At 39.1% G+C, this 26848-nt stretch overlaps 1 protein-coding gene across 3 annotated transcripts in view; it reads right to left on the bottom strand.

The window, feature by feature from the left end:
• DSCAM (DS cell adhesion molecule) overlaps positions 1-26848 on the bottom strand; it is a 471606-nt gene that overhangs the window by 380774 nt on the left and 63984 nt on the right. For all 3 annotated transcript variants that reach the window (XM_030957750.1, XM_030957759.1, XM_030957769.1), the window contains exons 2-3: positions 24096-24413; positions 18365-18511 (exon numbers count right to left, since the gene is read on the bottom strand). In XM_030957750.1, coding sequence (XP_030813610.1) covers positions 18365-18511; positions 24096-24413 — 465 coding nt within the window. The remainder of the gene's footprint in view (positions 1-18364; positions 18512-24095; positions 24414-26848) is intronic.

The raw sequence follows: 26848 nt of genomic DNA on the forward strand, positions 1-26848 counted from the left end.
TTACATTGCTTCAAGCTTGGCTCTGTCAGACTAATGTTCCCTAAAACAAGCTTTAGGCTGCAGCCAGAGCTATCAGAAACAAGGTATTATTCATCTTCAGAATAACAAAAATATTCATCTTCGGTGCTAATAAAACCCAGAAGCTTCCCTTGGTATCAAAGAGCCAAGGATTTTTCTACAGAAAAATCTGTTTAAAAAGTCTATGTAAAGTTATATTTGACATTTTTCAAGTCAAATAAGAAGGCAGCAAAAATTAGTATAACTCTGTGTTTCCTTAATTTGCCCACTTCCTCCTCTCCCCTCAGTTAAGTTTCATATTTATAATTCCTTGTTTTGCTTGTATTGCATATTGCAATGCTTAGGGAGGTGGATAAATATTATGGAGTTCATAGGTGGAACTAAATTATTATGAAGCTAAAATAAGTGATTTTTTTTTACTTTTTTCAAGTATTTAATTTTAATATTTACTTTTTCAAGCATTTTATTTACTTTTTTAAGTATTTAAGAATACTTAAAGTATTCTAAGTAAAATCCCAAAACAATCAAAATTAAGAAAGCTCTACAGATCAAACATAAACCACAAATTTAGTAAGAGAAACATTTTCGAAAGCATGGCCTAAAGTTTGCACAGTGGGAACCTCCTGAATATCCACATAACTTTAAATCTAGTAAAGCTTTGAAGCAGATTTGGTATTTTCCCTGTGCTCATGCAGTGTCTCAGCTTCTGTATGTGCAAAATGGAGATATCACTCCATAAATTGCCCCTGCAGAAAAGATTTATAGAGGAAAAGGGTACAGCCTCATGTGAGAGATAAATATCATTACTTGTTCTCTGCAGTACAGCAATATTCTGACTCTCCTAATTCCTAGAGAAAATTATCTGTTTCCTCCACAGTTTGCAAAGTGTGTCCTCAAAGACAGGAATAAAGAATGAGAATGCTGACTTGCTTGGCTGTGACATTTTAATATCCTTTGAGCCACTGAAAGACGCTTGTGATTTATCAAAACAACATTTCCCCACATCTAAAAATTCAACATTTTATACATCCAAGGAGTACCTGCACTGGTGTCTGAGGGTGATGGGGAAACAAAAAAAAATTAAATTTCCTCCACTGCTATGATGTGGAGGCACCTGAAAGAGCTGAGTGTGTGTTGTAATATGACACGAAATGAACGACACTCACATGCTGAGATGTTTAAGGCAAAAAAGGTGTGTTTATTTCTGGACTATGATATTTATAGAATTTTAAAAGTGACCATGGCTTGGACAATGAAATTGCTACTTCTCCAACCACACTAGTCAAACTAACAGTCTATCAATTCTCCTCTCTTTTAGAAAGGAATGCAAAACAATCATTGTTTACATGAAAAGTGTGTAAGAAACTCCATTACAAAAATGTAAACATCAAAAACCTAAAAAACCCTTTAAAATAACAAAGCAACACGTATGAAACACCAGAGCCTGTGGCCTGGGAGTGATTCTGGATCTTAAAATTATAGAATAGAATTAAACAATCAATGAAGTTGGCAAAGACCTCCCAGCCCATGGAGTGCCAGCTGTGCCCCATGGGCACCTTGTCCCCAGCCCAGAGCACTCAGTGCCACCTCCAGGGCACACCTGCAGGGATGGGCACTGCAAAGCTCCCTGGGCAGCCCCTGCCAAGGCCTGAGCTCCCTTTCCATGGGCAAATTCCTGCTGCTGTCCCAGCTGAGCCTGCCCTGGCCCAGCCTGAGGTTATTCCCTCTTACCCTGTTGCTCGTTTCCTGAGAGAACTGGGAGATGAAATAGGTTGGTTTAACAGAGTGGTAACAAAGTTTTGGATCAGCACAGGGCTACCAAAGGGAAAAAAAATTTATGAATCAATAATTATTTAATCATTTATTAATTCATAATTATGAATTATGAAAGAATGAATTCATTCTCCTCAGCCCCTGTCCAGCATTGCTTCCCACTTGCTCTTGCAGGTAAAATGCACACACAAGGGGGGAGAAAATTTGGATAATGTGGTGATTTTATCCCACCTTTCCCTTCCAGCTTTAAGTTACTGAATGCAGCAGAGCACCTTGACTGTTTGCTCTTCCCACCCCTTTCCCTCCACAACTTCTCATTTCTCATTTGCAGACATTGTGCAATTTCTAAAATTTCCTTAATTCGAGGGTGTGGGGGCGATGTTACCACAAATTTTATTTTGTTACTACAAATTTTAAATTCAGACTTTTATTCTGAATGACACTGGGAGATGAGGAAAAAATGAAGTAGGGATAAGGAAGTAGGGATTTTTAATTTCTTTATTAAAGTGTGAATTGTTAAATATTCATGCTCCGAATGAAAAGGTTTGAACTGGAAAACAGCTCTATTTGAATCCCCTGCTCCTCTGAGCCTGCAGCACTCATGGCTTGACCTCTCCCCTGGCGTTTCAGAAGTGGAGAGAAACATTCCCTCTTCTTTTGGGAACATATGGCCACGTTTGGACTGTGTCAGAGGCAGCTGGTTGTGCTGAGACCTGCCCTAATTGCTTCTGCTCAGTGTCTCCCAATGCTTCCAGGGTGACAGGACAGAAAACTAACAGGATTTGGAGAACAGTGTGAGGAGCACAAAGTCACTTCATTTCTGCCCACACATTTTGCCTCTCTTCCACTCTGAGCTCAATTACTCTCTTCCTTCTTGTAAAAAGCCACTTCCCAAATCATAATAAATCTAAACTACTCTTTCTTTCTCTGATCTTTTAGTTTCCTGCTCCATTTTATTCAGATGGAATTCTGTCATACAGCCAGCCCAGACTGCTTTGAAATTCCTGTCCATATTGCCTTGAAAGGTCTTTAGTGGCCTAATAGATTGTTTGCTGTTCAAATAAAAATAATTTGGAGCCAAGTTGCAACCCAGATTATTATTTTATGGGCATCTGTGAATTCCAGAAGAGAAGAACCCTGAGCAGAAGCATTAAATGATGCTCCATAATAACTGTAAAAGAGATATTGGGGGAATTGTTAGAGAGGGAAGTGTTTGAATGTTCCCAGTCCAGGATCCAAGTCATCCAGACACAGAATTTCCCTGTTCCTCATTAATACACCAGATTAAATCCAGTGCTGACTTGCCCCTGCAACGTGTCTGAGGTTAAAAATGCCTGTGTATTCAGCTTAATAGGCTCCCATTAGGGAAATGCAAAATTAGCATTGATTTTATTTAAGAAGGCCATCCCGGATAAATGGTGTGGTTAAATGGCTACACACAAAATTTTTCTGAGCTCTGGCAATTTCTTTCCCACAGAAAATATCCTATATGGATGTGACAGAGTTTGCTAATTTCCATATGTTCATAGAGCTCAAAATACTCCTTCTCCCAAAACAGGAAGTCAAGGAGGAAAGTAAAAAAATAAGGAGTACAACAAAGAAAAAATAATAAAACAACCAAAAACCAAACAAAAAAAAAAAACCTGCTAGGATTGGTAATGGAACAAAAAATCAATAAAAACCCACACAATTTCTTTATCCTAAGAAATTATTTTTTCCTAGAGAATTACATGGGTAATTTTCAAACAGCTTTCACTTTGAAATGAAAAGAGGAAAATATGCAATTTTGAAAATATTGAAAGGAAAACTTCTGGATTTTTCTGCATCCCTTGCAGTTTTTTATTTATTTGTTTTGGCTGAAACATAACTTTTTCAACAGGACAGCATTTTTGACCAAAAAACATACACATTTTTCCTAATAAAGTAGTTGGCAGCAAAGCGTATCAATCCTGAGAGAGAGAAAAGAATGATGCACTTCAAAATAGTAAGGAAGAAGAGAGTTTTGATTCTAAATGCAATTAATTTTCATTAATTAAAGCAACATGAAGGTCTGGGAGTGGTGGAGACAGAAAATTTAGGGCAGTCATAATTATGGTCCCCTGTTCCTGTGATTCCTTCCAACAGTTTATTAGCAGGTATCAGACGTGGTGAGAAAATAAATCTAAATGAAAGCACCAAAAAAAAAAGACAACACATTTAATCTTTTTCAGCTAACTATTTTTAGCCATTTTTTAATGACAAACAATGTTTAACTATCCCAGCTCTCCCACTGAACTTCCTCTTCCCTCTCCTCACACAGGGAACTCCAGTCTAAGGCAACGACAGCTGCACAAACAGAAATCCGAAGCCCTGGTTTGTGGGTTTATTACTGATTATATAAAACAGTCCTACCAATTTCACACTTAACCTCCTTTATTTCATATTTTGGTACTTGGGAATAAAGAGGAACCATGGATCCAAGGAAAGAATAAGGTTTTAGGAGATCCTGCCTGAGGATTTGCAATGAGAAAACTGAGGAAGTCTCATTCTTTGCTTTTATGTTTCCCTCAATATAAAGAGGGAAAAGAGAAAAGAGATATCACAAGAGTGATAATTCCAATTAACCAAAAAGAGGTTTGGGCTTTTCATAAAGGAAGAGAGATGCCAAAGCGGGCAGAAATAAAGGTTCCCTTGATTTTCAACAGAGTTCATGATACAGAATTTCTTTAGCACTTGAAAAACAAGTCAGCTCTAAAATGTGCTATGAATAACCATTGATAAGGGGGCAAAGAAATCCTAATAATAAACAGAGCTCATGCAAAAAAGGAGAAGATGCATGAAAGAAAAGGAAGGCCAAAATCCAGTGAATAACTTCTTTTTCTGAAATCCCTTCTGAAAGCACACAGAGCATCTCACAAGATCTTGTTGGGCTGCTGACATTTAGAGGGGTTTTCTTTTCCTCACCCCTTCTATAAAACTGCTGAATGGCTGCTGTGACACAGCACACATTATCCCATCACTTCTTATTTATGGATGCACTTTGCCTTCCCAGCCCTGAATTTGCCTTTCAGCACGTCATAAATGTGCATTTCGAAAAGCAGATCAACTTTGCTTCTGTTGCTCTAATGGAATTTTTCCAAGAAAATTAATGTCTTATTTGTTTTCAGCACAAGGAGCTCATGATATCCAGCACAGTTAGGAACTTAAAAAACATTTAAGCAGAATAAAAAGTATTATGTAGATGATCAATCCCCTTATTCCTCTGAATTCTTCTCTAAGACCTCTCCATTTAAATACAATTCAAGGTTAGCATTTTTTTATTTTTCAGTTTTCTTTTATCCCCACTTTGTGTTTTTTTCCCTAATCACTACACTACATCTACAGCTGCTTCCACATTTTATTATTTTGCATTAAATTCCTATTTCTATTCCAAATATAAGTATATAAACTTATGTATTATATATTTATATTGTAAATATATAAATTTGTATAATATATAAAATTTATATATAAATACACTATAAATCAAAATATTTTCAATATTTTCAATTTTTTATTTTTATTCTCAACTGATGTCTTATATACATGTAGAAATATCAGTGCTTATGGAGATTTTTGTTAAATTTTATATTGAAAAGTTATTTTAGAGAAATGTTTTGATTTTAGAATAATATAATGAGCATTTCTTTAATTGAAAATATCTACATAGTTTTATTATTTTTTCAAAACTGCAAAATATTTTGCACATTTAAGAGATGAGTTTTAATACTGTCTAGCTGTGTATATTCACATGGTGATTTTTAGCATTTCAGTTGGTGTCATTTTTTCCTTTTTCATATCAGAAATACTTTTCAGTTTTCAAACAAATACATTTTAGTCAGTGTTCTGTGAAAAGGAGCTTTAAATTGAATGGGAAAATGGAGTACATGGAAGGATTCTCAGTGCTCAGTACAGAAACTGCAGTCTTGGAGGCACAAAACAAATGTGAGACTGAAAGAACAGAAGGAAATATTTCTTCCATCATTATCACTCAGGTATTGCCTGGAGGATCAGTTGCAAGACAAATATCAGAAGAAAAAAGATGTTACTTTCCTATGGTTTATGTCTCTCTAAAGAATAAAATGTGGGTTTACTAAACAATGGTACTTAACCAGCAGGATGTTTTACAAAAGACAAAAAAAAAAAAACAGAAGAAAAAAATCTCTGCGTCCTCTAGAAAACTGTAATCTATTTGTCTCTTTGTTAGTGCAAAAATTAAAAAATCACCTCCACAGCTGGACTGCAATGTATTTTCTGAGCGTGTCAGGAATTTGATTCTCTGTTTTAATGCAGAAGGGGGGAAAAACCTTTAGGAAACAGAAAATTCCCCAGGCATGCAATTGAAAAACAAGAGTGCTGTATGTCAGCTGGAATATGTAATCCCCAAACAGAGCCTGCCCTGACCTTCCACAAGTAGCAGGGCAATTGTTCTTGGGGATTTTATGAATATCGGTGTCTATTTGCAAAGAAAGCCCTGGATGAAAGAGGAAAATGAATTTGAATTTGCAGTGAGAGTGAGCCTCCCGTACTGGGCTGCACCCCAGCTGGAAGAGAGCCAGCATTGATCCCCGGGCAGGGAGCCAAGGAGGCATCCTTGGCATGGTGCAGGACCAAGTTCTGCAGCTGGAGAGCTGAGCTGGGCACAGAGGAGGGACCTCTGCATCATCTGCAGCAGAAACAAAGATTTAAAGATGCCAAGGTATTCATTTCCCCATCCTCTCTTGCTGCCAGCCCAGAAGCTGCAGCACTAAAACACTCGAGGTTTGCATGGGGAAGCTGGAGAGAACAATCACATGGGGAAGATGGAGAGAACAATCCCTCCAGGGCCCTGCAATGAGAGACAAATCCTTTGGAGGAGAGGAGGAGGAGGAGGAGGAGAGAATGAAACCAAAGCCCAGAGCTGAAATCAGAGATACCCACGGGATGCACCTCTGAATTCTCAGTTCCACACATCCCTCCCAAGCATGTCCCATGGTCAAATTGCTGCCTCAAGCTGCCCTTTTAATTCCCCATGGCTGCATCCCAGCTTCAGGGAGCAGGGTGTGAAGCATCCCCCCTTGGCAGGGCTGTTCAGTGGGCATATCTGCCTGTGAGGAAGAGCTGGGCATCACCCAGGGAGGAAGAGCTGGACCAGGGCTGTCGCAGACATCTTTTATGGAAAATCCTTTCCTTAGGATTTTTCCTCCTGAGAAGCTGAGAGGCCTCAGGAACAAAATGTAACCAATGGTTATCTGCTGCTGTGGAATGCAACAGGTGGATCTGTGATTGGCCCATGTTGATTTTTTCTAATTAATGGCCAATCACAGTCAGCTGGCTTGGACTCTCTGTCCAAGACACAAGTCTTTGTTATGATTCCTTTCTTCTATTCTTAGCTAGCCTTCTGATGAAATCCTTTCTTCTATTCTTTTAGTATAGTTTAAATATAGTATGTATCATAAAATAATAAATCAAGCCTTCTGAAACATGGAGTCAGATCCTCGTCTCTTCCCTCATCCTAAGACCCCTGTGAACACGGTCACACAGGGCTCCTTCCCCAGCCCTGCTGCTGCAGAAGGGCTCACAAGGGTGTCCCCTCACCTGCAGCACTGACATGAATTTTTAACTCCTCTGTTCACCCAGGCAGCAGTGGCTTTCAGTCCAATTCACTGCGCAAGATGTGCAATCCTGGAGGTGAAATCCCAGGATTAATTCACACTGAGCGCACACAACGGTGAGAAAGGTGACAGAGCAGACAGAGAGGAAGAAAAGGGGAATTTCTGTAATCAAAACCAAGTTGGTTGCTTTAAAATGAACCGTAAGTAATCCATGAATGTACCCAAATAAACACAGAGCCTTTCAGATGGCAGCAGGGAAGGAAAACCTGCAGGCACAGAAAAGGACACAATGAGGTAGGAAGAGAATAAGTTGCCATAGATATATACCTACAGCCTTCATTTCATACACCCATAATTCTCCCTGGCAGCTGCATGATTAATTCAAAGATTTATTGATTTTTTTTTGCCTTGCTCAATCCTGTTGACCTGCTTTTGTTGACAGGTCTCTGTGGATCACACTCCTCTGGCAGCTGAAAGCGTTGGCATCACGTTGGTCTCCAATGGCCCACAGGAAACATTTCAACTCATTCAACACCACCAGTGCTCGAGTGCATGGCAAGAACATGCAGGACTTATTTTAAACCAAAAAAAAAAAAAAAAGAAAAGAAAAGAAAAAAACTCCTGGTAGGCTATTTTTGCTGTGAAAAATATCTGTAATTGCAATTATAATGTAATTTTGGTGGTGGTAGAGAACACATAAACAATTTTATCTTTTTTCTTTGCTCTCATTCTTACAAAAAATTCACTGGTTTTACGTTTTCTAGGTGTTTTTGGCAACTGCTCACAACATAAAATGTTTAGATTCTGCATCTACTGCCTTTCTGCATCAGGACAGAACATCTGCCCCAGCACAGCTTGAGCTCACACACCAGATCACAGGCTTTAAATTTCACTTGATTCTGACTAAAAGGTCACCTGGCCTCCATCATAACCTTCCTCCAAAGGGAAAACACACATGCAATTAAAATGTGGCTTTCCAGATCAGCAGCCCAGGTACAACACTGATGTCACAGCAAATGAAACAAAACCCTATCAGACAGGCACCTCCAATTCCTTCTAATGAGTCATTCTTCTAATGAGCCTCTCAATTAAAATTGGACTCTTGACAGGGAGCACAAACCAAATGAGCATTGTGTGAGCATCTACAGCCCTAAAAAAATGTGGATTTATCAACTTAGTAGCACTGTGCTCCACAATGATGTTTTAATTGAAATCAGTTACCTGGTACAACACACAACAATAGAATATTCTGTTCCTGTTTGTTTGGGTTTTTTTCCCAGATGTCACCTGTAGATATCTCTTTGGATGTATTAAAAATAACCTGAAAACAACAGCTGGTGGCAGTTTTGCCATTCTGCTCCCCTCAGAGTGCAGCTAAACCAGGTGGACTTAAAGGATTCCCAGTGGTGAGGCACACACTCATTAAAATGAATCTCATGCATCAATTTTGTCCCCTCACATCAAAGCTGTCACAGCTCGTTGGTGTTTGCTCAGGTTGGGCTGGGTTTTGATGGGGAACCTCATGCACACAGTGCTTGGTGTGGTCACCTACTTATCCACTGCTGCTCAGCAAGGTGACAAGATCACAAGCTCCTGGCATGGCAGATTTATAAGGAAGAGAAAAATGCTACAACCGCTATTTCAAACAGCAAAAATGAAAATAAATCATAAAACTGGACCTAAAAGCAGCACACTGTTTCATCAATGTAGAATTTTGATACCTGTTTGTAGAATTTTGATACCAAATCTGAGCTTTGCTGTCTATAAAATCAGACACCCCCACCCCAAATCATGCAATTAAACCAAAGAGAGAAAAATATTGCCTTAAGTATTCAAGAAAATATCTATGAACCAAAAAAACTGCCTGAAGAATGGTAAAATAACAGCAAAGGCAAAATGGGAGAATGTTGAGTGAGCACCTGGGAAGGTTAGCAGTCAGTCTGCTCCTATTTCACCTTTAATAAAGAGCTGGTAAACATCAAGTTCATTTAAATGCAGGCCATATTTATTTGAAGGCTCTTCAAGCCCCAGAGAGAGTTAATATTACAGAAACCATGAGGGCTGGAAAAAGCTGGCCAGGCGATAAAATGGGGTTTCACCCAGGAAAATGAAAGAAATTTCAAGCACATCTGGAGAGAAAATAATGTGACACAGATATTTCCAGTGAAAGGCGAACTGTGTCACTGAATTCAGCCAGGCTGAAAGAAACCTCTTCATGACTGGCAACATCAATAACAAGGTGGTAAAACAGAACAGTTTGGGCATCAGATTGGATAATGTTATGTATGGTCCAACAGAGCCTCAGGCCCATGGAGAGATGTGATAAGTGGCCATATATCTGTGTGTGTGTGTATATATATATATATATCTATAAAAATATATATGTATATGTATACACACACTGATGGATACAGAGATGGAAAGAGAGAGAAGGGCATAAATCATAAAAAAATAAATATTGGAAGCATTTACCCAGAAGCAGATTTGCAATCCTCTCTGTCTCTCTGTTTAATTCTCAAGAAGGCAAAAGCAATTCTAAAGGGGACCTGAATCCAATCAAGTTTTTTACATGCTTTAATTTAAGTAGAGAGGAAATAAATTAAAGAGTTGAGGCAAAAAAATTGAGAATGAGGATTCAGGGGTTGTTGGGTTTGGGTTTTTTATTTTGGTTCGTTTTAAAGTGAGAAGAGGGAAAGAGTCCCTCCCATTGATGGAAATGAAGGGCTGCCCAAAACTCAGCAGCAACAGAAAGTAAATTATGATACACTTTTCTCCCAGACATGCTTTGTTACTGAAATGTCAAAGCCACTGCTCCTATTTGTGAATCCCATTAGAATTAAAATTGCTGGGTATGATGAGACCAAGCAAATTTTGACTTTCTGGATTTTAACCACCCCACTCAGAGATATTTTTCTCCTCCATCTCTCACAAACAGCCACCATTGTTCTCTGCCCTCAGACCAGCCAAAATGTCCAGTGACACTGAGGAAAATCCACACGTTCCCTCTGCAGGGAAATCCTACTCTCTGTGATGTTAACACTGCACTTCACTTCCCTGTGCTGGGAAGTAAATGATCAGAAACCACTCCTGTGCTACAAACACATCGCTCACTTTCCTCTGTGCTACCAAAAAGTGATTTTTTGACAAGTGGATCAGACGGTTTCCATCTTCATCTCCTCCTCAAGTGGCTCCCAACTCCTGACTCCCACCAGGCTGTTGAAATCCTTGCACCCAATGCTACCCATACCAGCAAAATAACTTTTAAATTATTCACCCAATCAAAATACTCCAATGTAATAGAATAGGAAACAAAAATGGAGCCCAGAGAAGACAGAGGAATGGGTTAGGTTGGAAAAGACCTCTGAGATCACTGAGTCCAACATTTAATCCTTCTCCCTAAGTACCAAATTCAGGTGTGGTTTTAGCACTTCCAGGGGTGGCAATTCCATCACTTCCCTGAGCAGTCTGTTCTGACCATCCTCCCAGGGAAGAAATTTTTCCCAATACCCAACCTAAATCTCCCCTGGCACATCTTGAAGCCATTTCCTCTTGTCCTTTTGCGTGTTAATTATAATTTCCTTCAGTGAACTGTTTGAAGTATGTGGCCTCACTCAGTTACAATTTTCATTCATCAGACAGAGGAAAGCGTGAAAATTGTTTGCACAAGCAGAAAGTGCTAATTTTTTACCATCTCCACTTTCTGGTGTTATAAGATACTGTCCTCTTAAAAGAGCAGAGCTCTCAGGAAAAACGGAAAGAAAACTAGACATTCCTTAAATAATGCAGTAAATAATTTTTTCCCTAGGTCCCTCAGGAAAATAACCTCGCCGAAAGGGAAAGTGAGGAAGCAATATATTGTCTTTAGAGATGGGCAAGTGCACTTTAGGAAGCTCAGAAAACACATTACTGGAACAGCAAACCTGCAGCCTGACCTGAGCGTGGCTGAATGCTGCTCCCATCAGCTTTCCAGGGAGTGGAGGAAGTTCAGCACAGGGAGAGATTTGCCTGCTGTACTTTCTGAGTGCTGATACAACTCTGAAGAGAAGAATTAAACCTCACTGACATGGTTTTGGTAGAAGGCAGTTTGCATGCAGATGTATTAAAATTTTATATATGTTGCTAATATTTAATCATTAAAAAAAAAAGTAATCTTTATCTCACTCCACCTGGAACCAGAAGAAATCTTGCATGTAGAGCATTCAGGGACATAGGTTAAGTATATGTTGAATGCTTGGGTTTTGGCAGCTGTGGTTAAGCACTGACATCAAAGCAAAGCAGGAAACGTCACTGCTCATCTCTACTAGAGCCAGCCTCAGTCAAAGGGCTGCACTTAATCCCTGTGGTCACCAGCAATATTCTAATTCTGATCAGGAATTCAGGACTTCACACAGGACCAGTTTTTTCTTGCACTATGTACAAACCTTGTGTCTGAAAAACCAGTGCAAACTGAGCCCTTGCTGTAATCTCCAAAGCCCAAAGCTGCTTTGGACTGTTCAGGGTAGGCCCACTGAAAGATGTTTTTGTGTTATTATGAAAATAGTTATAATAACTTTTGATTTTTTTTTACTTCAAAAGAAATAATAAGATGTTCATTCATCAGTCTAATTTAGTAGCACTTTATCTGTGGGAGGAGGACTGTCTTTGAGAAAATTCCTCTGAGTATTTAGTTTTAAATAATCCATGAAGCTTGCTCATAGTAAGTGTGAATGAAAAAAGTCAAAAATTCAGTAAAAAAAGTATTTTAATCAAGAAGTCCTTAAATAGAACTCAAGCCAATTAAAAAAAGGAAAAAAAAAACCCAACAGAAAAACCCTCCTCAAAACTGAGATTTATCAACCCCCCCAAAAAGACCAAAAAAAGCCCCAAAAACCCCAAAATAAAACCAAACCAAAAGCCAAACCTTTCTGAATTGAGTGTTCCCATCATAATGGCTCTTTAATAGCAATGATTTGTTGAATGCTGGGCATTCAACAATGCCCTGCAGAGCCCAAAGCTGCAGTGCTGTGTTTCAGACGTCACCACGTGATAACTCCTGGCAAACTCTGGCTGCTGATTGCCAACCAGAGCCCTCAGAAAAGCCCTTTGTGCAGAAAGGGATCCAAGAGCCCCCGAGTAGTTTAAAGAAGAGTCTCGAGGAACTGTGTGTAAATAAATAATGCAATTCATTAGGCCAAATGTAGGTCAGTGTACATCAGTGACACTCCTCAAGCTGTGGTCCAGTGTGACTAATTCCTGGCTGATGGGACGGAGGCTGGCTGGAAGGCTCATCACTTGTCACCAGCATGTCAATCACAGGGCTCCTTCAGGGAACCACATTCCATCCATGCTCACCCACCTTTCCTCAGAGCTGCTGTTCTGCCCGTGCACACTCAAATATGCCACTGTGCACAGCTGCTGTTATCTCTCTCTCCCCTTTTCTATATTTTTTTTTATTTGAAGCAGTCACAGTCCATGTGTAAATCAGAGAGATTCTTGCATGGTGTGTCATTAGACAGGAAAATGGGAATTCAGAAAGGTCGGGGCACGAACCTACTTATGATCCTGCTCTTGGCACTGTTCAGAAACACAGAAACACTCAAAATCCCTGGCACTTATCAGGATCAGGAGAGGAGGCATCCCTAACAGAAATACAGAGTGCAGTGACAGACCCAAGTTAATTCTTCGGGCTTTGTTTACATCCATTCCTCATTCTGCTCCTCTCTCTTTGCTGATCCCTTACACTGACCTTCACTCCCAGTAATCCCTCCTGCTCTAACCACACCCATCCTTTGCTCTCCCTGGGACTAATTAAGACATGAGTGGGTTCTGCTCTGTGCTTTCACCTGGGCACAGCCCAATCAGCAGTTATTTCACTTTCCTTTCTAGTCCAGCTTCACAGTTCAGTGTGTGAAGAAGAAATGAGCCAAGCACTTGACTCCCCTTTGTCTTGCAGTTGCTCAACAGGAGCAGAAGCACAGTCCGTGCTGTGGCGTTTTACTTTCCTATTGTCCCTTGGGTTTATTATTTTTTATTATTATTTTTTATTATTATTTTTTGGGGATTTTATTACAAAAAAACTCAGCTTTGCTCAGCTCTCTGGTCCTGTAGGGCTTAATCTGCTTTCAGTGGTCACAAGGTCAGCATAAAGCTGATTCCAAAAGTCTCTTTTCTTTAGAAATGGTTTGTGAAGAAAAGCAGGAAGGGGGAAAAGAAGTTTGACCTTTGAGCAAGCCATGTGCAGCTATGCATCAGATATTCTAGGGTGATTCTAGGATGAACACAATGCTCTAGGCTGATTTAAGATTTCATGTTTACTGCCCTTAATGAAAACATGTAGGATTTGGTTACAGGTACAAGAGCAAACTGCACTGCCTTGCTCTCCCTATTATAATTCAAATTAATTTCAGACGGTTTCAAGTCAACTAACAATGCAAAATTTTTCAGAAAAGAAGGATTTTCGGAAAAGAAACCCTGTAGCTGCAGCTGCAGAACTTGGTACAGCAGTTTACTTGCACTTTGTGAGCCCCTTGAGACTTGTCAGAGTTACCATCAATCCTTAATTTTGCTGACACTTCAGAGCTTGTCAGATGCCACTGCAAAGTCTGATTGTTAAACAGCTGTGTCCAGTGGAGAGAGCAGAATATGCCATCTCACCATTATTACTCACAATGGAGTTTTCCAGTATGAAAAGCTTTCTCTGTATTTGCTGTTGGAGCTCAGTTTTTTCCGCTTTTCCTCAAAATAGATTCACCCAAATAATAGGTTTTTTAATGGTCTAAAATTTTTTTCTTGTACCTCTGCCCCTAGAGGAGACCATGTAAAAGCTTTGTAGCCTCAGCTCTGTTGTCATATCAGAAGAAAAAGTGTAGGAGCAAAACCCCAATTCTGGAACTGTTTCCTAACAGACAGACAAGACCCTGAACACCTTTCCAGGCTGCACATGGAAACGTCACAAAAATTGGTATTTCTGGCTCCAAACATGGGCACCATCCCCTTTATTGAACATGGAGGGTGATTTATTGGGGAACTCCCTGGAAAAGCTCTGGTAATAGGTCTTAATATGTTTCAACTCCCAATTACTTTGCAATAACCTGCAGGCACGACATGAAATTGCAGCCAGGAAACAGAAGATGCTCTTGCGCAGCTGTATTTATTACACACTTGGATTTCTGTGGACATCACTGTGCTCCCTGAAAACAAATACACAGATATGACCGGGATAGCACACTGTGGCAAGACCAAAAACATTGTACAGTTTTAATAAAGGGACACCCTTCTAAAATTCTCTTTCTAAAATGGCAAGATCTTTTTACCCTAGAAAGGTAAAAACATTGTGCTTTTGGGGTTTTTTTTTTAATATTACAAAAGAAAGGAAAGGAAAGAAGGAAGAGGAAGGAAGGAAGGAAGGAAGGAAGGAAGGAAGGAAGGAAGGAAGGAAGGAAGGAAGGAAGGAAGGAAGGAAGGAAGGAAGGAAGGAAGGAAGGAAGGAAGGAAGGAAGGAAGGAAGGAAGGAAGGAAGGAAGGAAGGAAGGAAGGAAGGAAGGAAGGAAGGAAGGAAGGAAGGAAGGAAGGATGGATTCTGGCACATCTTACATCTCCAGATCTCTCTATCCTCATAGTCACAATGGGTCTACAGATAGACAGGTAGATGAAATATTTACTCTAGGTTGTTGTTGGAAGAATTGCATCAGGGTTTAAGTCCTTCAGGAAAGAAAAAAAAATCTTCTCTGGCTTCTGTTTGAAATGGTTGTATCATCTCAGTGGAAATGAAAGAATCAGAGAATGGTTTGGGTTGGAGGGGATCTGAAAGCCCACCCAGTGCCACCCTTGCCATGGCAGGGACACCTTCCCCTGTCCCAGGCTGCTCCAAGCCCAATGTCCAACCTGACCTTGGGATCCAGGGGCAGCCCCAGCTGCTCTGGGAAATCTGTTCCAAGCCCTCACTACCCTCACAGTAAAGAATTTCTCCCTAATACCCAGTCTAAACCTGCTCTCGGACAGATTTGAAGCCATTCCCCTTTGTCCTGTCACTCCATCCCTGGTAAAAAGTCTCTCCCCATCTTTCTTGGCAGCTCCCTTCAGAAAATGTTCTCATCTTTATCCTCACCACTCACACACTTCCTTTTTCTCTTTGCTTTTCTTACTTTTCAAGTAAATACTACCTTTTTTTCTCCCACAAAAACTTTGTCGTCTTCAAACCATGAAAAGTATTTCTCTCAAATTTATTTATAAGTATATAACTATAATACATATTACATATTATCCTATATATAAATATATTATATATATCATTATAACTATGATTATATCCTTTCCTTTTACAGTAGAGGTTTTCCCTCAAGCTGGCTGTCCTTTTTGAAGATGTTAATGAATAACTAATACATCAGTTATTCAGAAGAATAAATAAAGAAAATAAATGAGAATTTATTTTCTCATATTATATTTAATATGAGAAAATATTTAATATTTTCCAGTACTTAATAGCTTCCAGTACTTTCCTATGTGCAAGACCAAAGAATCTGGTCTTGCACACTAAAAAAAATACAATAAATGGGTTTTTTTAGAGCATCTGTTCTAATGAACTATGTTTTATTTTCATTTAAGTTCCCAACTGCAGAATTGAGTGGTTGTGAGATAATAAGAAACTTGCTGAAGTTTGTAATAGATTTTTAGTGATTGCAGCCTTGTCAACCATTGTCAGAGGGTTCATTAAGGAAAAAAAATAGATTTAGAGCTATATAGTTGAATGTTATTACACCATTTTATTCCCTCAAAATTTGGGATCAAAACCAATATAAGCTAATAAAAAATAAATTATCTGTAAGTGGCAGCCATAATGTTTTGAAGAGCTGGCATATTTTTTCCCTAAAAAGGAGACCTGGGTGTCCCCTACTCCTGATTCCAGGGTGAAGGTAGGATTGAGTCACTCTCAGATATCACAGAGGTAGAAGGAATTCCGATTGTGTCCTCTCAGCCTATGTTTCCACAGAAAACATATTTTCTTATAACAGGGAATGTTTAAACTTAGAAAAAAAAAATTAAGGTAGTTAATCATGAAGAAATTGATGCTTTTTCCTCCAGCCAAGACTCACCCCTACAGATGTACATGCACCACATAGCAGAATATTTTAAAATGAAGCAAAATAAACACATCCATCCACTGTTGTGTTAAATAGTTGCAATCATAGTTTAGAGAACCTTAAGCATAATTCTGCATCAATACATACAGAATAATGGAAAGCCTGTGGTTTTTGCATTTAAATACAACTCTGACCTGTGTTGGCTGAAGTGCTGGTGAGTCCAGCAATTCAGATATTCCAGACCTCTTTGTGCAAACACACCCAGCTGCAGTTGCTCAATGACAAAAAATTATGATATTATCAAAATCCAAGAGCATAATAAGGAAGTGAATTTACCAAGCTTAGACAGTGCAACATAGAACAACTGATCATCAGTTACATGGTGTTTAAATATCTACCAAATGCTTAGAAATGTCTTTGAATTATAATTTTGGAGAAAAATATTTCAAGGAGATGTCAGGAATCAATAAAACATGGAGAGAAATTAAATCTATAATATGAGCCATATGGAGACACAAGTATTGCCATCAATGACACAATTTGCCAGAAAATAAAAATTATTAATATACTGAGGAGGTGTACAGAAACATTTCCACATGCTTGAGCATCATAAACACAAAGATATTCCTGAGTAGACTGTACAACATTTAACTCAAACTATTTTTTTCCCATTCTGCACAGCCCTGGAACAATACATTTCCAATTTCTGCACACATAAATCATTTGTATGTGCAACAACAGCTGCACTCTGCATTATATATAATTCAGATATGTACTATACTGAAAATATTTCTCCTACCTATTTGTTCTCCCATTAATTTCTTACAATATTTATGCTTTAAAATGTTAGATTTTCTTTGCCCAAATTCCTGAACAATGCCTCACATTTTCTCCCTCTGTCAGTAAATAGATTAATGCACATAACTGCTTTAGTACAGATTTTTTCACTTCAATATGTTCAGCTTATGGCAGTGCTTAAGCCTCCACTGTTATCTGTGAAGATATTTGGGATTAAAATGCTCTGAAACTATAAATATTGATTACATACCTCATTTAAACATAACCAAACTAATTTAGACTCGGGATTTCTTCTAATCCATGAGTAACACCACTACTAAAAACAATTACAACCCAGCACATGTTTATGACACTCGAATTTCCTTGGCATGCAGGAGCTCTTTATCAAAGTTAAAATGCAAACCCACTGCCACAGCACCCGAAAGCTGGTTTTATGTCTGGTATAAAACAAAAACCATGTTATTTTCCCCTCAAGCAGGCTAGAAAAGCAGGGCTGTCTGAAGCCTTCATGTCACACACACAGAGTCACGGAGATGCAGCAACTTGGAGGATGACATCCCACTCAGTTATAATTGGACCAAAGCAAACATCAGGCATTTGGGAGGGAAAAAAAAAGAAACAGGAAACATCTCTGTCACATTCATATTTTCTGAAAAATCCCTTTGCCCAGGATTTTCCTCCTAGGAAGATGAGAAGCATCACAGAAAAATGAAAACAATATTATCTCATTTGATTCCCCTCTGTTTTGCTCATGTGGAATATGTTTGGAGATTGTTTACCCACAGGTGATTGCCTGATTGGATTCTGGTGTGAGTTGTTTTGGCTCTTTGGCCAATCGGGGCCAAGCTGTGATGGGACTCTGGAAAGAGTCATGAGTTTTCATTATTATCTTTTAGCCTTCTGTCTGTATCCTTTCTGTATTCTTTAGTATAGCATCGTTTAGTATTCTTTAATATAATACAGTATCATAAAACAATAAATTAGCCTTCTGAGATCATGGACTCAGATTCATCATTCCTTCTGCTGTCGGGCACTCTGCAAACACAATACATCTCTGCCATTGCCAGCTGGGAAAAACAAAAATAAAACTCCATAAGAGCCTACCTGAGACAAGCGAGACTGTGTCTTTCTCCCATGAGACAACAGTGATGTATGCCTCCACAGAGGAGGGGATAATGCACTTGAACACTGCTACATTGCCTCTCATGGCTTTCTGGTCCTCCACACGGACTGTATAGGGTTCCCGTAAAACTGCAGGGACAAGAGGAGCCTTTGTTACAGAAATTGTTACAGAAATTGCAGCCCCACACTTAACCCACTGCCACAGCCTGGCAAGTGTCCCCAGAATCAGGCTGGGAGCTCTCATCTCAGTGAGTGGCACACACAAGTTGATACAAAAGCATTCCTGTTGTTATAGGATAGGGAATAAAATAATGTGGATACTGGAATTTTTAAGGTAAAAAGAAGGGTGTTTAATTTCTGACTTTAACATTTATAGTGTTAGGAAAATTAATCCACAAACACCAGAGGTTTATGTCCAAAAAGGAGACAGAGGAGTCCTTTTACTTTATTGGAATAAAGGGAGAGGCCATGGGGCATTCCCCTGGGATCTCTCAAATTTTTGGAGGATGCAGACTCCTTTTATCCCAATTTCCCAGCCTCTTTTCCCTTCTCTCTTTCCCCATTGGCTGAGGTACTTGAGAGGTACAGACTGCCCAGAATGCCTGAGACCAAAGATTTCCCAAAGGTTTCCCTCTAATGTACAAACCTCCCTTTTAATTTTTAATTCTTACGGAATTTAGGAGTTTTTCTTCCCCATTGTTTCTTTCATCTCTCAATGTCTAATTTCCTTTATCAGCAAACCTAAAAGTTTATTTGTAAAAGCAAAGATCTTTTTCCATTCCTCAATCAGTGGAATCCTTCCCATTGTTTCTTTTATCTCCCAGTGCTGGTTTTATCTCCCAGCAGACCCACAGCTTGTTTGGAAAGACAAATCCACTATTCCTCTCAATAGGTTTTCAAAAGCGGATTGGAGGGTGACGGCGCTACCTCTCCAATGACACTGGACAAACTAAAAGTTCATTAAATTTTTCTTTTTTCAGAAAAGAATGCAAAATTATAAGTATTTACAGAAAAGTGCGTAAGAAAGTTTGTTACAAGAACGTAAACATGAGAAGACTTAGAAGAACTTAAAAAACAAGACAACACATTCCCAGATTTTTTGTTTCCTCAACATCTGCATTTCTTACTCTGTGTTCTTTCCTCACCTAATTCTGGGAGGCTCAGGTAGCAGCTGCATATTTCTGTAGATAAATGGTGTTATGTTTCATGTTACTTGTGCAGTTTCCCCAGCCACATTTCCCTTCACAAAGGGTTTTGTGCTCTGTCAAAGAGCACAGAGGTACATGCAGGTGCTGTGTGTGAATTGGACATCCAGAGGGGAGAAGGGAAGGTCAGTGTCATTTAGGATTTTGAAGAAGTGAGAACCAAAGGAGAAAATCGATGGAGGTGATAGAGAGAAAAAAAGAAATGTGTGTTAGGAACGCAGAGAAATGAGAGTAAGAGACCTACATTTGATTGACCAGAAAGAGATCAGTTAATAGAAAAAAAAAACCAAACCAGAAACAAAGTCAGAACTGTATTTAAAAAAAAAAAAACCACATTATAATAAAATCTAGCATGATTCAAAAAATGTTTAGAATCAGCATAGTACTTGTCTTGAGTCTGAAATAATTAATATAATGGGAAAAGAGAAAAGATAACAACTTGATGGACAAGGTGGATAAAAGCACAACTGGAAAAATAATTCCCTCCACACCAAACTGATAATATTGGGATGAGATGAAGTTGCACTGGGTAGGAGAATGGAAAGAAGGCAAATCCTGAAATAATTCCGTGAAGAGTGAGGGATGAGCATTTCTGTGAGCAAGAATTCATGGAGAAGGTGGCAGAGCAGAGAAGAGAGAGATGTTTTCTACAGCAAGTGAAAGGGTGAGACAGGACAGACAAGCACAACAAAGATTCTCCATGGAAACACAAGGTCAAGGTGCAAAAAAAGGAATCACCAGAGCCAAAACAAACCATTCCAATGAGAACAGGGATGAGTGCACTGGAAATTTCAGTGTGCCTGAGACCTGCATCTGCCTGAGGGTAAAAGTTATTGGGAAGAACAGCAAAGCTGAGCTGCCGCATTACAGGGACATTTCCTGTCCACAAACAGACCAAGCTCTTATACAAATACATTTAGCCCCACTGATTCCAGCTGAAAAGCCAGTAAATTCTTTGCAGAGTTTACAAAAGTGATTCTAAAGACCAGCAGCACAGGAATTTCCAAATGTCTGCCCCACTTAGTGTGTATTTCAAGAAAAAAAATGGCAGACTAATGAAATGTAACCACAGTCTTCAAAATGCAAACAGCATCAAATTTTCAGATCCACTGTTACCACTGCAAAAAGTAAGATTGAAGTTCTCCATCCCAAACATTGCTATAACAATTTAACTTACAGAAGCCCTAATCAAAAATAAGTAAGTTTAATTAAAAATAAAACATCTTTTTTTAAAGGAAAAAATATAAATTGTCTATTACAAGATAGACACTGCTGTTTTTTAAAAAGTCAGTAATCAATTTCTAATCAAAGGTTAGGATTCTTAACACTGTTATGACTGTTCAACTGATATTAAAAGCACCTTTAATGCAGTTAATTTAGAGCATTGGCTGCCCTGTGGTGAAGCAGTTCCCTGACCTTGTCCCACACCCAGGGAATGGCACATGGATCCACTTAACGAGGCTGATTTGTGTCTGTGCTCTTGCTCCAGCCATCATTCCCAGGAAAGGCCTGTTCAGCAGCTATATCCCAAGTCACTGCTGAAGGTGTTTGCACTTTTCAGAACACTTGGCTGTTGCTTTGATTCTTTAAGATTTTTTTAAGCTTTCTGATGTTTACATTCTTGTAATGAATTTTTTTACACACTTTATATAAATAACATTGTTTTGCATTCTTTTATGGAGGAGGAGAAATTTGATGGATTGTTGGTTTTTCCAGTGTCATTGGAGAGGTGGCACTGTCACCCTCCAATCCACTGTCACTTATAGAAATCTATAAATGTTGGAGTCAGCAATTAAAAAAGTCCTTTTTACTTTAAAAGAAGCAGCATGTTCACATCGTGTTATTTCGTGTCCTATAGTGACACTTGGCCACTTTGAAAATCTGCCCGACTGATCTTGTCAGTAAAATCTAACATGGAAACCATCTGGGGCACAAAAACTGGAAAGAAGTTTATTCATTTTCTTGCTTAAAAAAAAATTACATTATTGTGATTTACGAGGCTCCTCAGCTATTTCCAGATCATAATTTTGACAATTTCCATGAAAAAATTGCTGATTTTTACTTTTTCTATTATTTTTTTTAAATCCCAAATCCCCAGGTCATTAATTTATATGAGAATGTCAACCTTAGCTTAAGAAAAAAACCCCAAACTCTTCACTGCCATGACTGCTCAGGAGAACTTGAAGATAAAATGGAGACCTTTACTCCCATGTGGGACTGGCATGGAAGAAGATTAAGTTTGGGTGTCCAGGTTGGGGCTTATGAATTTTTGAGAGGAGTTTGGGAATCTTTGTTGCACTATATCCCAAATTACAATTATTTGTGAGCTGGAATTTTTGTATCTGCTGCCCATAGTCCTGGGAAAAGGGGTAAATGAGCTCCAGACTTTCTCAAGCTGACTTTGAGAATGTGCAGAACCATATTAATCTTTGTGCTATGACCAGATTATCCACTGATTTCTTCTGTATTCTTAGGAAACCAATTGCTGTTGGAGTGTATTGGAAGCAGGAAATTAGAAAAAAAAAATAAACAAACCCAAACCCATGTTAATTCATGCCAGTCTGAAATATTTTTCAGATTTCACATGAACAGAAATAATTTGCAAGCACCACATAAAGAAATGAAGTTTCTAATTTCAAATTTGAGCAACCCAGGGTCTATCATCTGAGCATAAAATGCACTTGACTGCCATGCACAGAAGACTCCCCAAATTGTGTTTTCCTATGATTGAGGGGTTACACAGCCCTTGGAAAAGATGCTCACTGATAGTTGGCCTGCCATCAGGCACAGGGACAGCTCTGACACAGCATCAGCTCATGTGAAGGAAGGGAACTCGTTATCCAAACCTCAGATTAACTGAGAAATTGAGTTAAATTGGGAAATTAGTGGGAATGGGGTAAAAGGTTAAAAAAGAAAAGAAAAGAGGTAAAGGGGGCATTCGTGACTTGGCAAAAAAAGAAGAATTGTTAACTTCTGAGCCAAGAACCTACACTGCCAACAGCAAAGTCCTTTTCCAAGGTCCTTTTTTTTATTTGCAAGGTTCTTTTCTCAAGCAGAGGGAGAAATCTTGTTTTGGAGTTCCATGGATAAATGTTTGACATCTAAAGGAACACCAAGCTCAGAGCCTTAGCCAGCAGCACTGCAAGTTTTAGCCTCCTTTGTAGCCCCACATTTGTTTATATAAGAAATGTAAAAATTGGAAAGCAATCCTGGGAAAAAATACTGCCCAAAAGGTGTTCAAAATGGAGACACATTAACAAATCCAGAAAAGACAAAAATAAACATTATGTTGTCTCTTATTATAATTCTACCAGACAACTTGTCCTCAAATCCATGACAGTAAAACCAAAAGCTCAAAAACCAGAATGGAGTTTCAAACATAAAGTTGGTTACAATGTGTTCATATGAATCTTTGATTTTCAAGGTTGTTTTTTTATTATGGACAACTAAATAATTTCATAAGAAGCATAGACCATCATAGATCTCCCCATATATGTAACATGATAACTTGCTTCTGCTGGATGCTTCTTGTGCAAGAAAACCCACTTTCCTAGACTAAAATTTTAATGAGACACGAATTTTATGGAAACCTGGTTTTTATTCTTGTTTCCCAGCTGCCTACAAACTACAGATCTCTGAATGTTAACTTATTGTTAAGAAGAAGAGAGTGCATTTTATTATTTAAAAAGAAAGTCTCAGGCAAATCTACTTGTTAACTCTTCACAGTTTATTTTTCCCTTGCGAAACTCCTGTGAAGACAAATCTCTAGAGAAAAGGTTGTTCTCTTCCGAGAAAAGCCAAGCATATCTCCACCAAAAACAAAGATCTTCCAAGGATTTGCATTTGCCAGGGGTCAGCTCCCAGACTATTTTTTGTTTGTTTGTTTGAATATTTTAATTAACTGAAGAAGACAGACCAAAATCTTCAAAAGCTGTGCAATCATGTTTGTGTCTTGTAACAAAAGGCCTGATTTTGATTTCTCTGTCATTCCCCACTGGCTGACCCAGTCAATACATAAAACAGATGCAAAACCATCCTGCTCATTTGCATATTTTAGCGTAAAGAGAAAGCACTGCCTGTGGACCCACATCAGCTTCTGAATCATTGCAGGGGACAAAAATTTCTCTCTCAAAACAAAGCACAAGTGACCACAAACAAATGAGGAGAGCTGTGATTTTAGGCCAATCATTCCTCTTCTCTTCCAGCCCACGAACAAAATCCATCCTCTTGTCACACAGTTCTTTAATGTGCAAGCATGGTTTGATTGTTGATTTGATGATCAGTACGTTTCTCCTTATATTTGTGCTCAACTGATCTTTGGAAAACTAACTTTTCAGCACCAAAATAATTCAAACTGGGGAGGAGAGGAGAGGAAAGAATTCATGATATTACTTAATATTGTTAAGAGTTTAGAGGTCACACTTTTGGCCAACCTCCCTTGACTGATATCTGCTCTAAATTCCCTCCCTCCGCAATCCTGTGTGAGCCCAATAAAAGATTCAACTTACCAGCCTTAATGTGAACATCCTGACTCCTGATTTTCCCTGAAGGATTTTCAGCTGTGCAATAGTAAGTGTTATCATGGATTAAGTTATTAAAGCTTGAAGGAGGGAAGGGGAAGATTTGGAGAGTGCCATTGGGGTGGACGTGGCGGATCCCTGGGACATCGTAGATCTCCTCGCCCGTCGCTAGGTACCATCTGAGCGTCACCGGGGGGATCCCCGCTGCTGGACAGGGGACCAGAGTCCCTGTGGTGCTAGCAAACACTACCTCTTGCAGAGATGCATTGACAAAGTAGAGACTGGCGTGTAGCTCTTCACTGAAAACTGCAAGACAAGGAGAAAAAAGAACAGACCTTGAAAACCTGAGGAATTTCAGCAGCGCGCGACGCGGTCTGAAAACGACGCCAAGTCAAACGCGGCGCCCGGGGAAGGAAATCAAAGCTAATCTGGATTATGATGTCTGCTGTAATAAAATAAAATAATAAAATAATAAAATGTTTCTCGTTTTCAAAGATAATACCGCCAGGTTAAACACAGTAAGTGGTTTGCACCCAAAAGTAAAATGAGAAACCCCTTTTGGTGTTTTGGATACAGATCCGCTCACTTCTGCACTTGCTGAGGCAGCACTCCTCATACAGCCTGCAAAGAGCTATCAGTAATCTGCCTTTATGAAATTTCCAGAGACTACATTTCTGCCTGGAACAGGGGCAGCATCCCTAAATTTATTTTTACTGTCTTTCCATGGCAAAAATTATTTCTGAAGTTATAAAAAGAACTGAGCAAACAGTGAAAAAAACCCTCCCATAACTCCTTAATAGTAACACATCTCTATACTTAATATAGATACAACTTAGTAAATGCTTTATACCATTTGGTCAGGTCTTTCTAGCAAAGACCTCTAAACCCAGGTGCCTATCAAAATCTTGGTTCTGCCCTTCATGTGACTCCATGGAGTCCCACTCCCAACCTTAAACTGAAGAATCTGTGTCACTGGAAAGAGCCAATATTAGTCAGAGCACCAGATTAACCACTTCTGCCATGGGCTATTCAGCTCTCACTGGAGGGATTGCAGTCTCCAGGTGGTTTAAAGGTCCCCCAACATTTTCTCTAAAGCACCTTCCTAAACTCTGTTGGAGAGCTGATAAGCCTAACACATGAGCTTTGTTTTCCAATAAATGGTAGGATAAATTCCAACACCGCCGATCTGATTTGCATTCGCATATAGTTCTCAGTTGTAAAAACAAATGGTCAGTTTTGCTTGACACAAACAGAGATTTGGATGTTTCACTCTAGATTTTGACAGGATTTTCTAAAGCAAGGCTGGTAAGGAGTCAGTTTTTGAAAAGGTGAGCCCACTGGGGGAGATCCCAGCGAGCAGTAATAAGACAGATTTCAGGACAGCCTTCCTTTGAACAAGATGGATTCTTTTTTCCTGCATGAAGTACTTGCAATCCCAATGCTAAGCCATGAACTCTGTTGTCTAACTCTGCCACTGCATTTTATGATAGTTTGGAGCATAAAATAGACTAATTTTTCCTTCTCTCTTTTGATAATTTGCAAAGATACAAGGTGGGAAGGTGTTTATTCTAAATCTCAATCAGGAGAGAGTCAAAAGAGAGCAAAACTGGCTCTGGGAATCCCTGGAAATTAAAAAAAGATTTTTTTAATTCCCCATCTCCAATAGGGAAAGCTGCCTGGCATGAGGCAGATAAATGAGTGGCACAGAGAAGGTTGAAAGGCACCTGGAGCTTCAGAAAGGAGAAATTTCAACTCTGGAGCTGAGCTCCTGCCTTTAGATGAGGCAGGTACCAGCACAGAATAAATCCTCTGCAAGATAAATTCCACCTAGTGGGTACAATTCCTAGGGGAACTCAGGCATCTGGAAAGCAAAAATAGGCACAATAGGACTAAACACAGGAAGAAGCTGAATCCTCATTCAGAAGGAGTGAATAAGATGGTGCCACTTTTACATAATCACATTTCTAATTATAGTTGTACTTTGAAGCAGAGAACAGTATTGTTGGTAACATAATAGAGAAGTGGGAAAAAAAACCAATTTAGCATTGTTCATCTGCTGTACAAGCTTTTCTCTGCAAATACAAATGAAACAATCAACAGGGCATTTAAATTTCCATTGGCCAACAAGACATTCACGTGGAAGTAATAAACACAGTTCACATTTGCCAGCTTTTATTGTGCTGTGCTGCTTCTTAGCAGATATTCAAGCAAATCCAGTAGATTTCCTGGCCAAGAACAAAGAGGTAAATACCAAATTATGAATGCCATAAAAATAGAGAATATCAGAACTCTGTTTGACACTTCCATAGAATCTAACTTCCCAATCAAACACAGCACAGCTGAACTAGAGACTCACACTAGCAGCACATAACAATGAATTTTTCCAGCTGCTTTGTAGAAGCTTTCCCTACTTTTGACAAACTTTGCATCCACCAGCCAGTACAATAGTGCTTCATTTTAAACCAGCATCTGCTGCACATTCATCCTAGTGGCAGCCACAAACACACCAAGATCCCTGGAAAATAATCACAGTGCTGTAATACACACACTTACACACAATGCTGACAGCCCAGATGCTTTTTGTGGTGGAATTCACTGTGTAAGCCACGTTGGAGACATCCAATGGCAAAAGTGGGATTTCAGAAGGTTTTATTAAAAAGATTTTTCTCCTGAACATTCTGTAGGAAGAAAGGGGTTAGCTGAATGACAGAACAAGTGATTTATTGAAACCTAATTGAAGC

Source organism: Camarhynchus parvulus, chromosome 1 (genome assembly GCF_901933205.1).
Source record: "Camarhynchus parvulus chromosome 1, STF_HiC, whole genome shotgun sequence".
Taxonomy (NCBI): domain Eukaryota; kingdom Metazoa; phylum Chordata; class Aves; order Passeriformes; family Thraupidae; genus Camarhynchus; species Camarhynchus parvulus.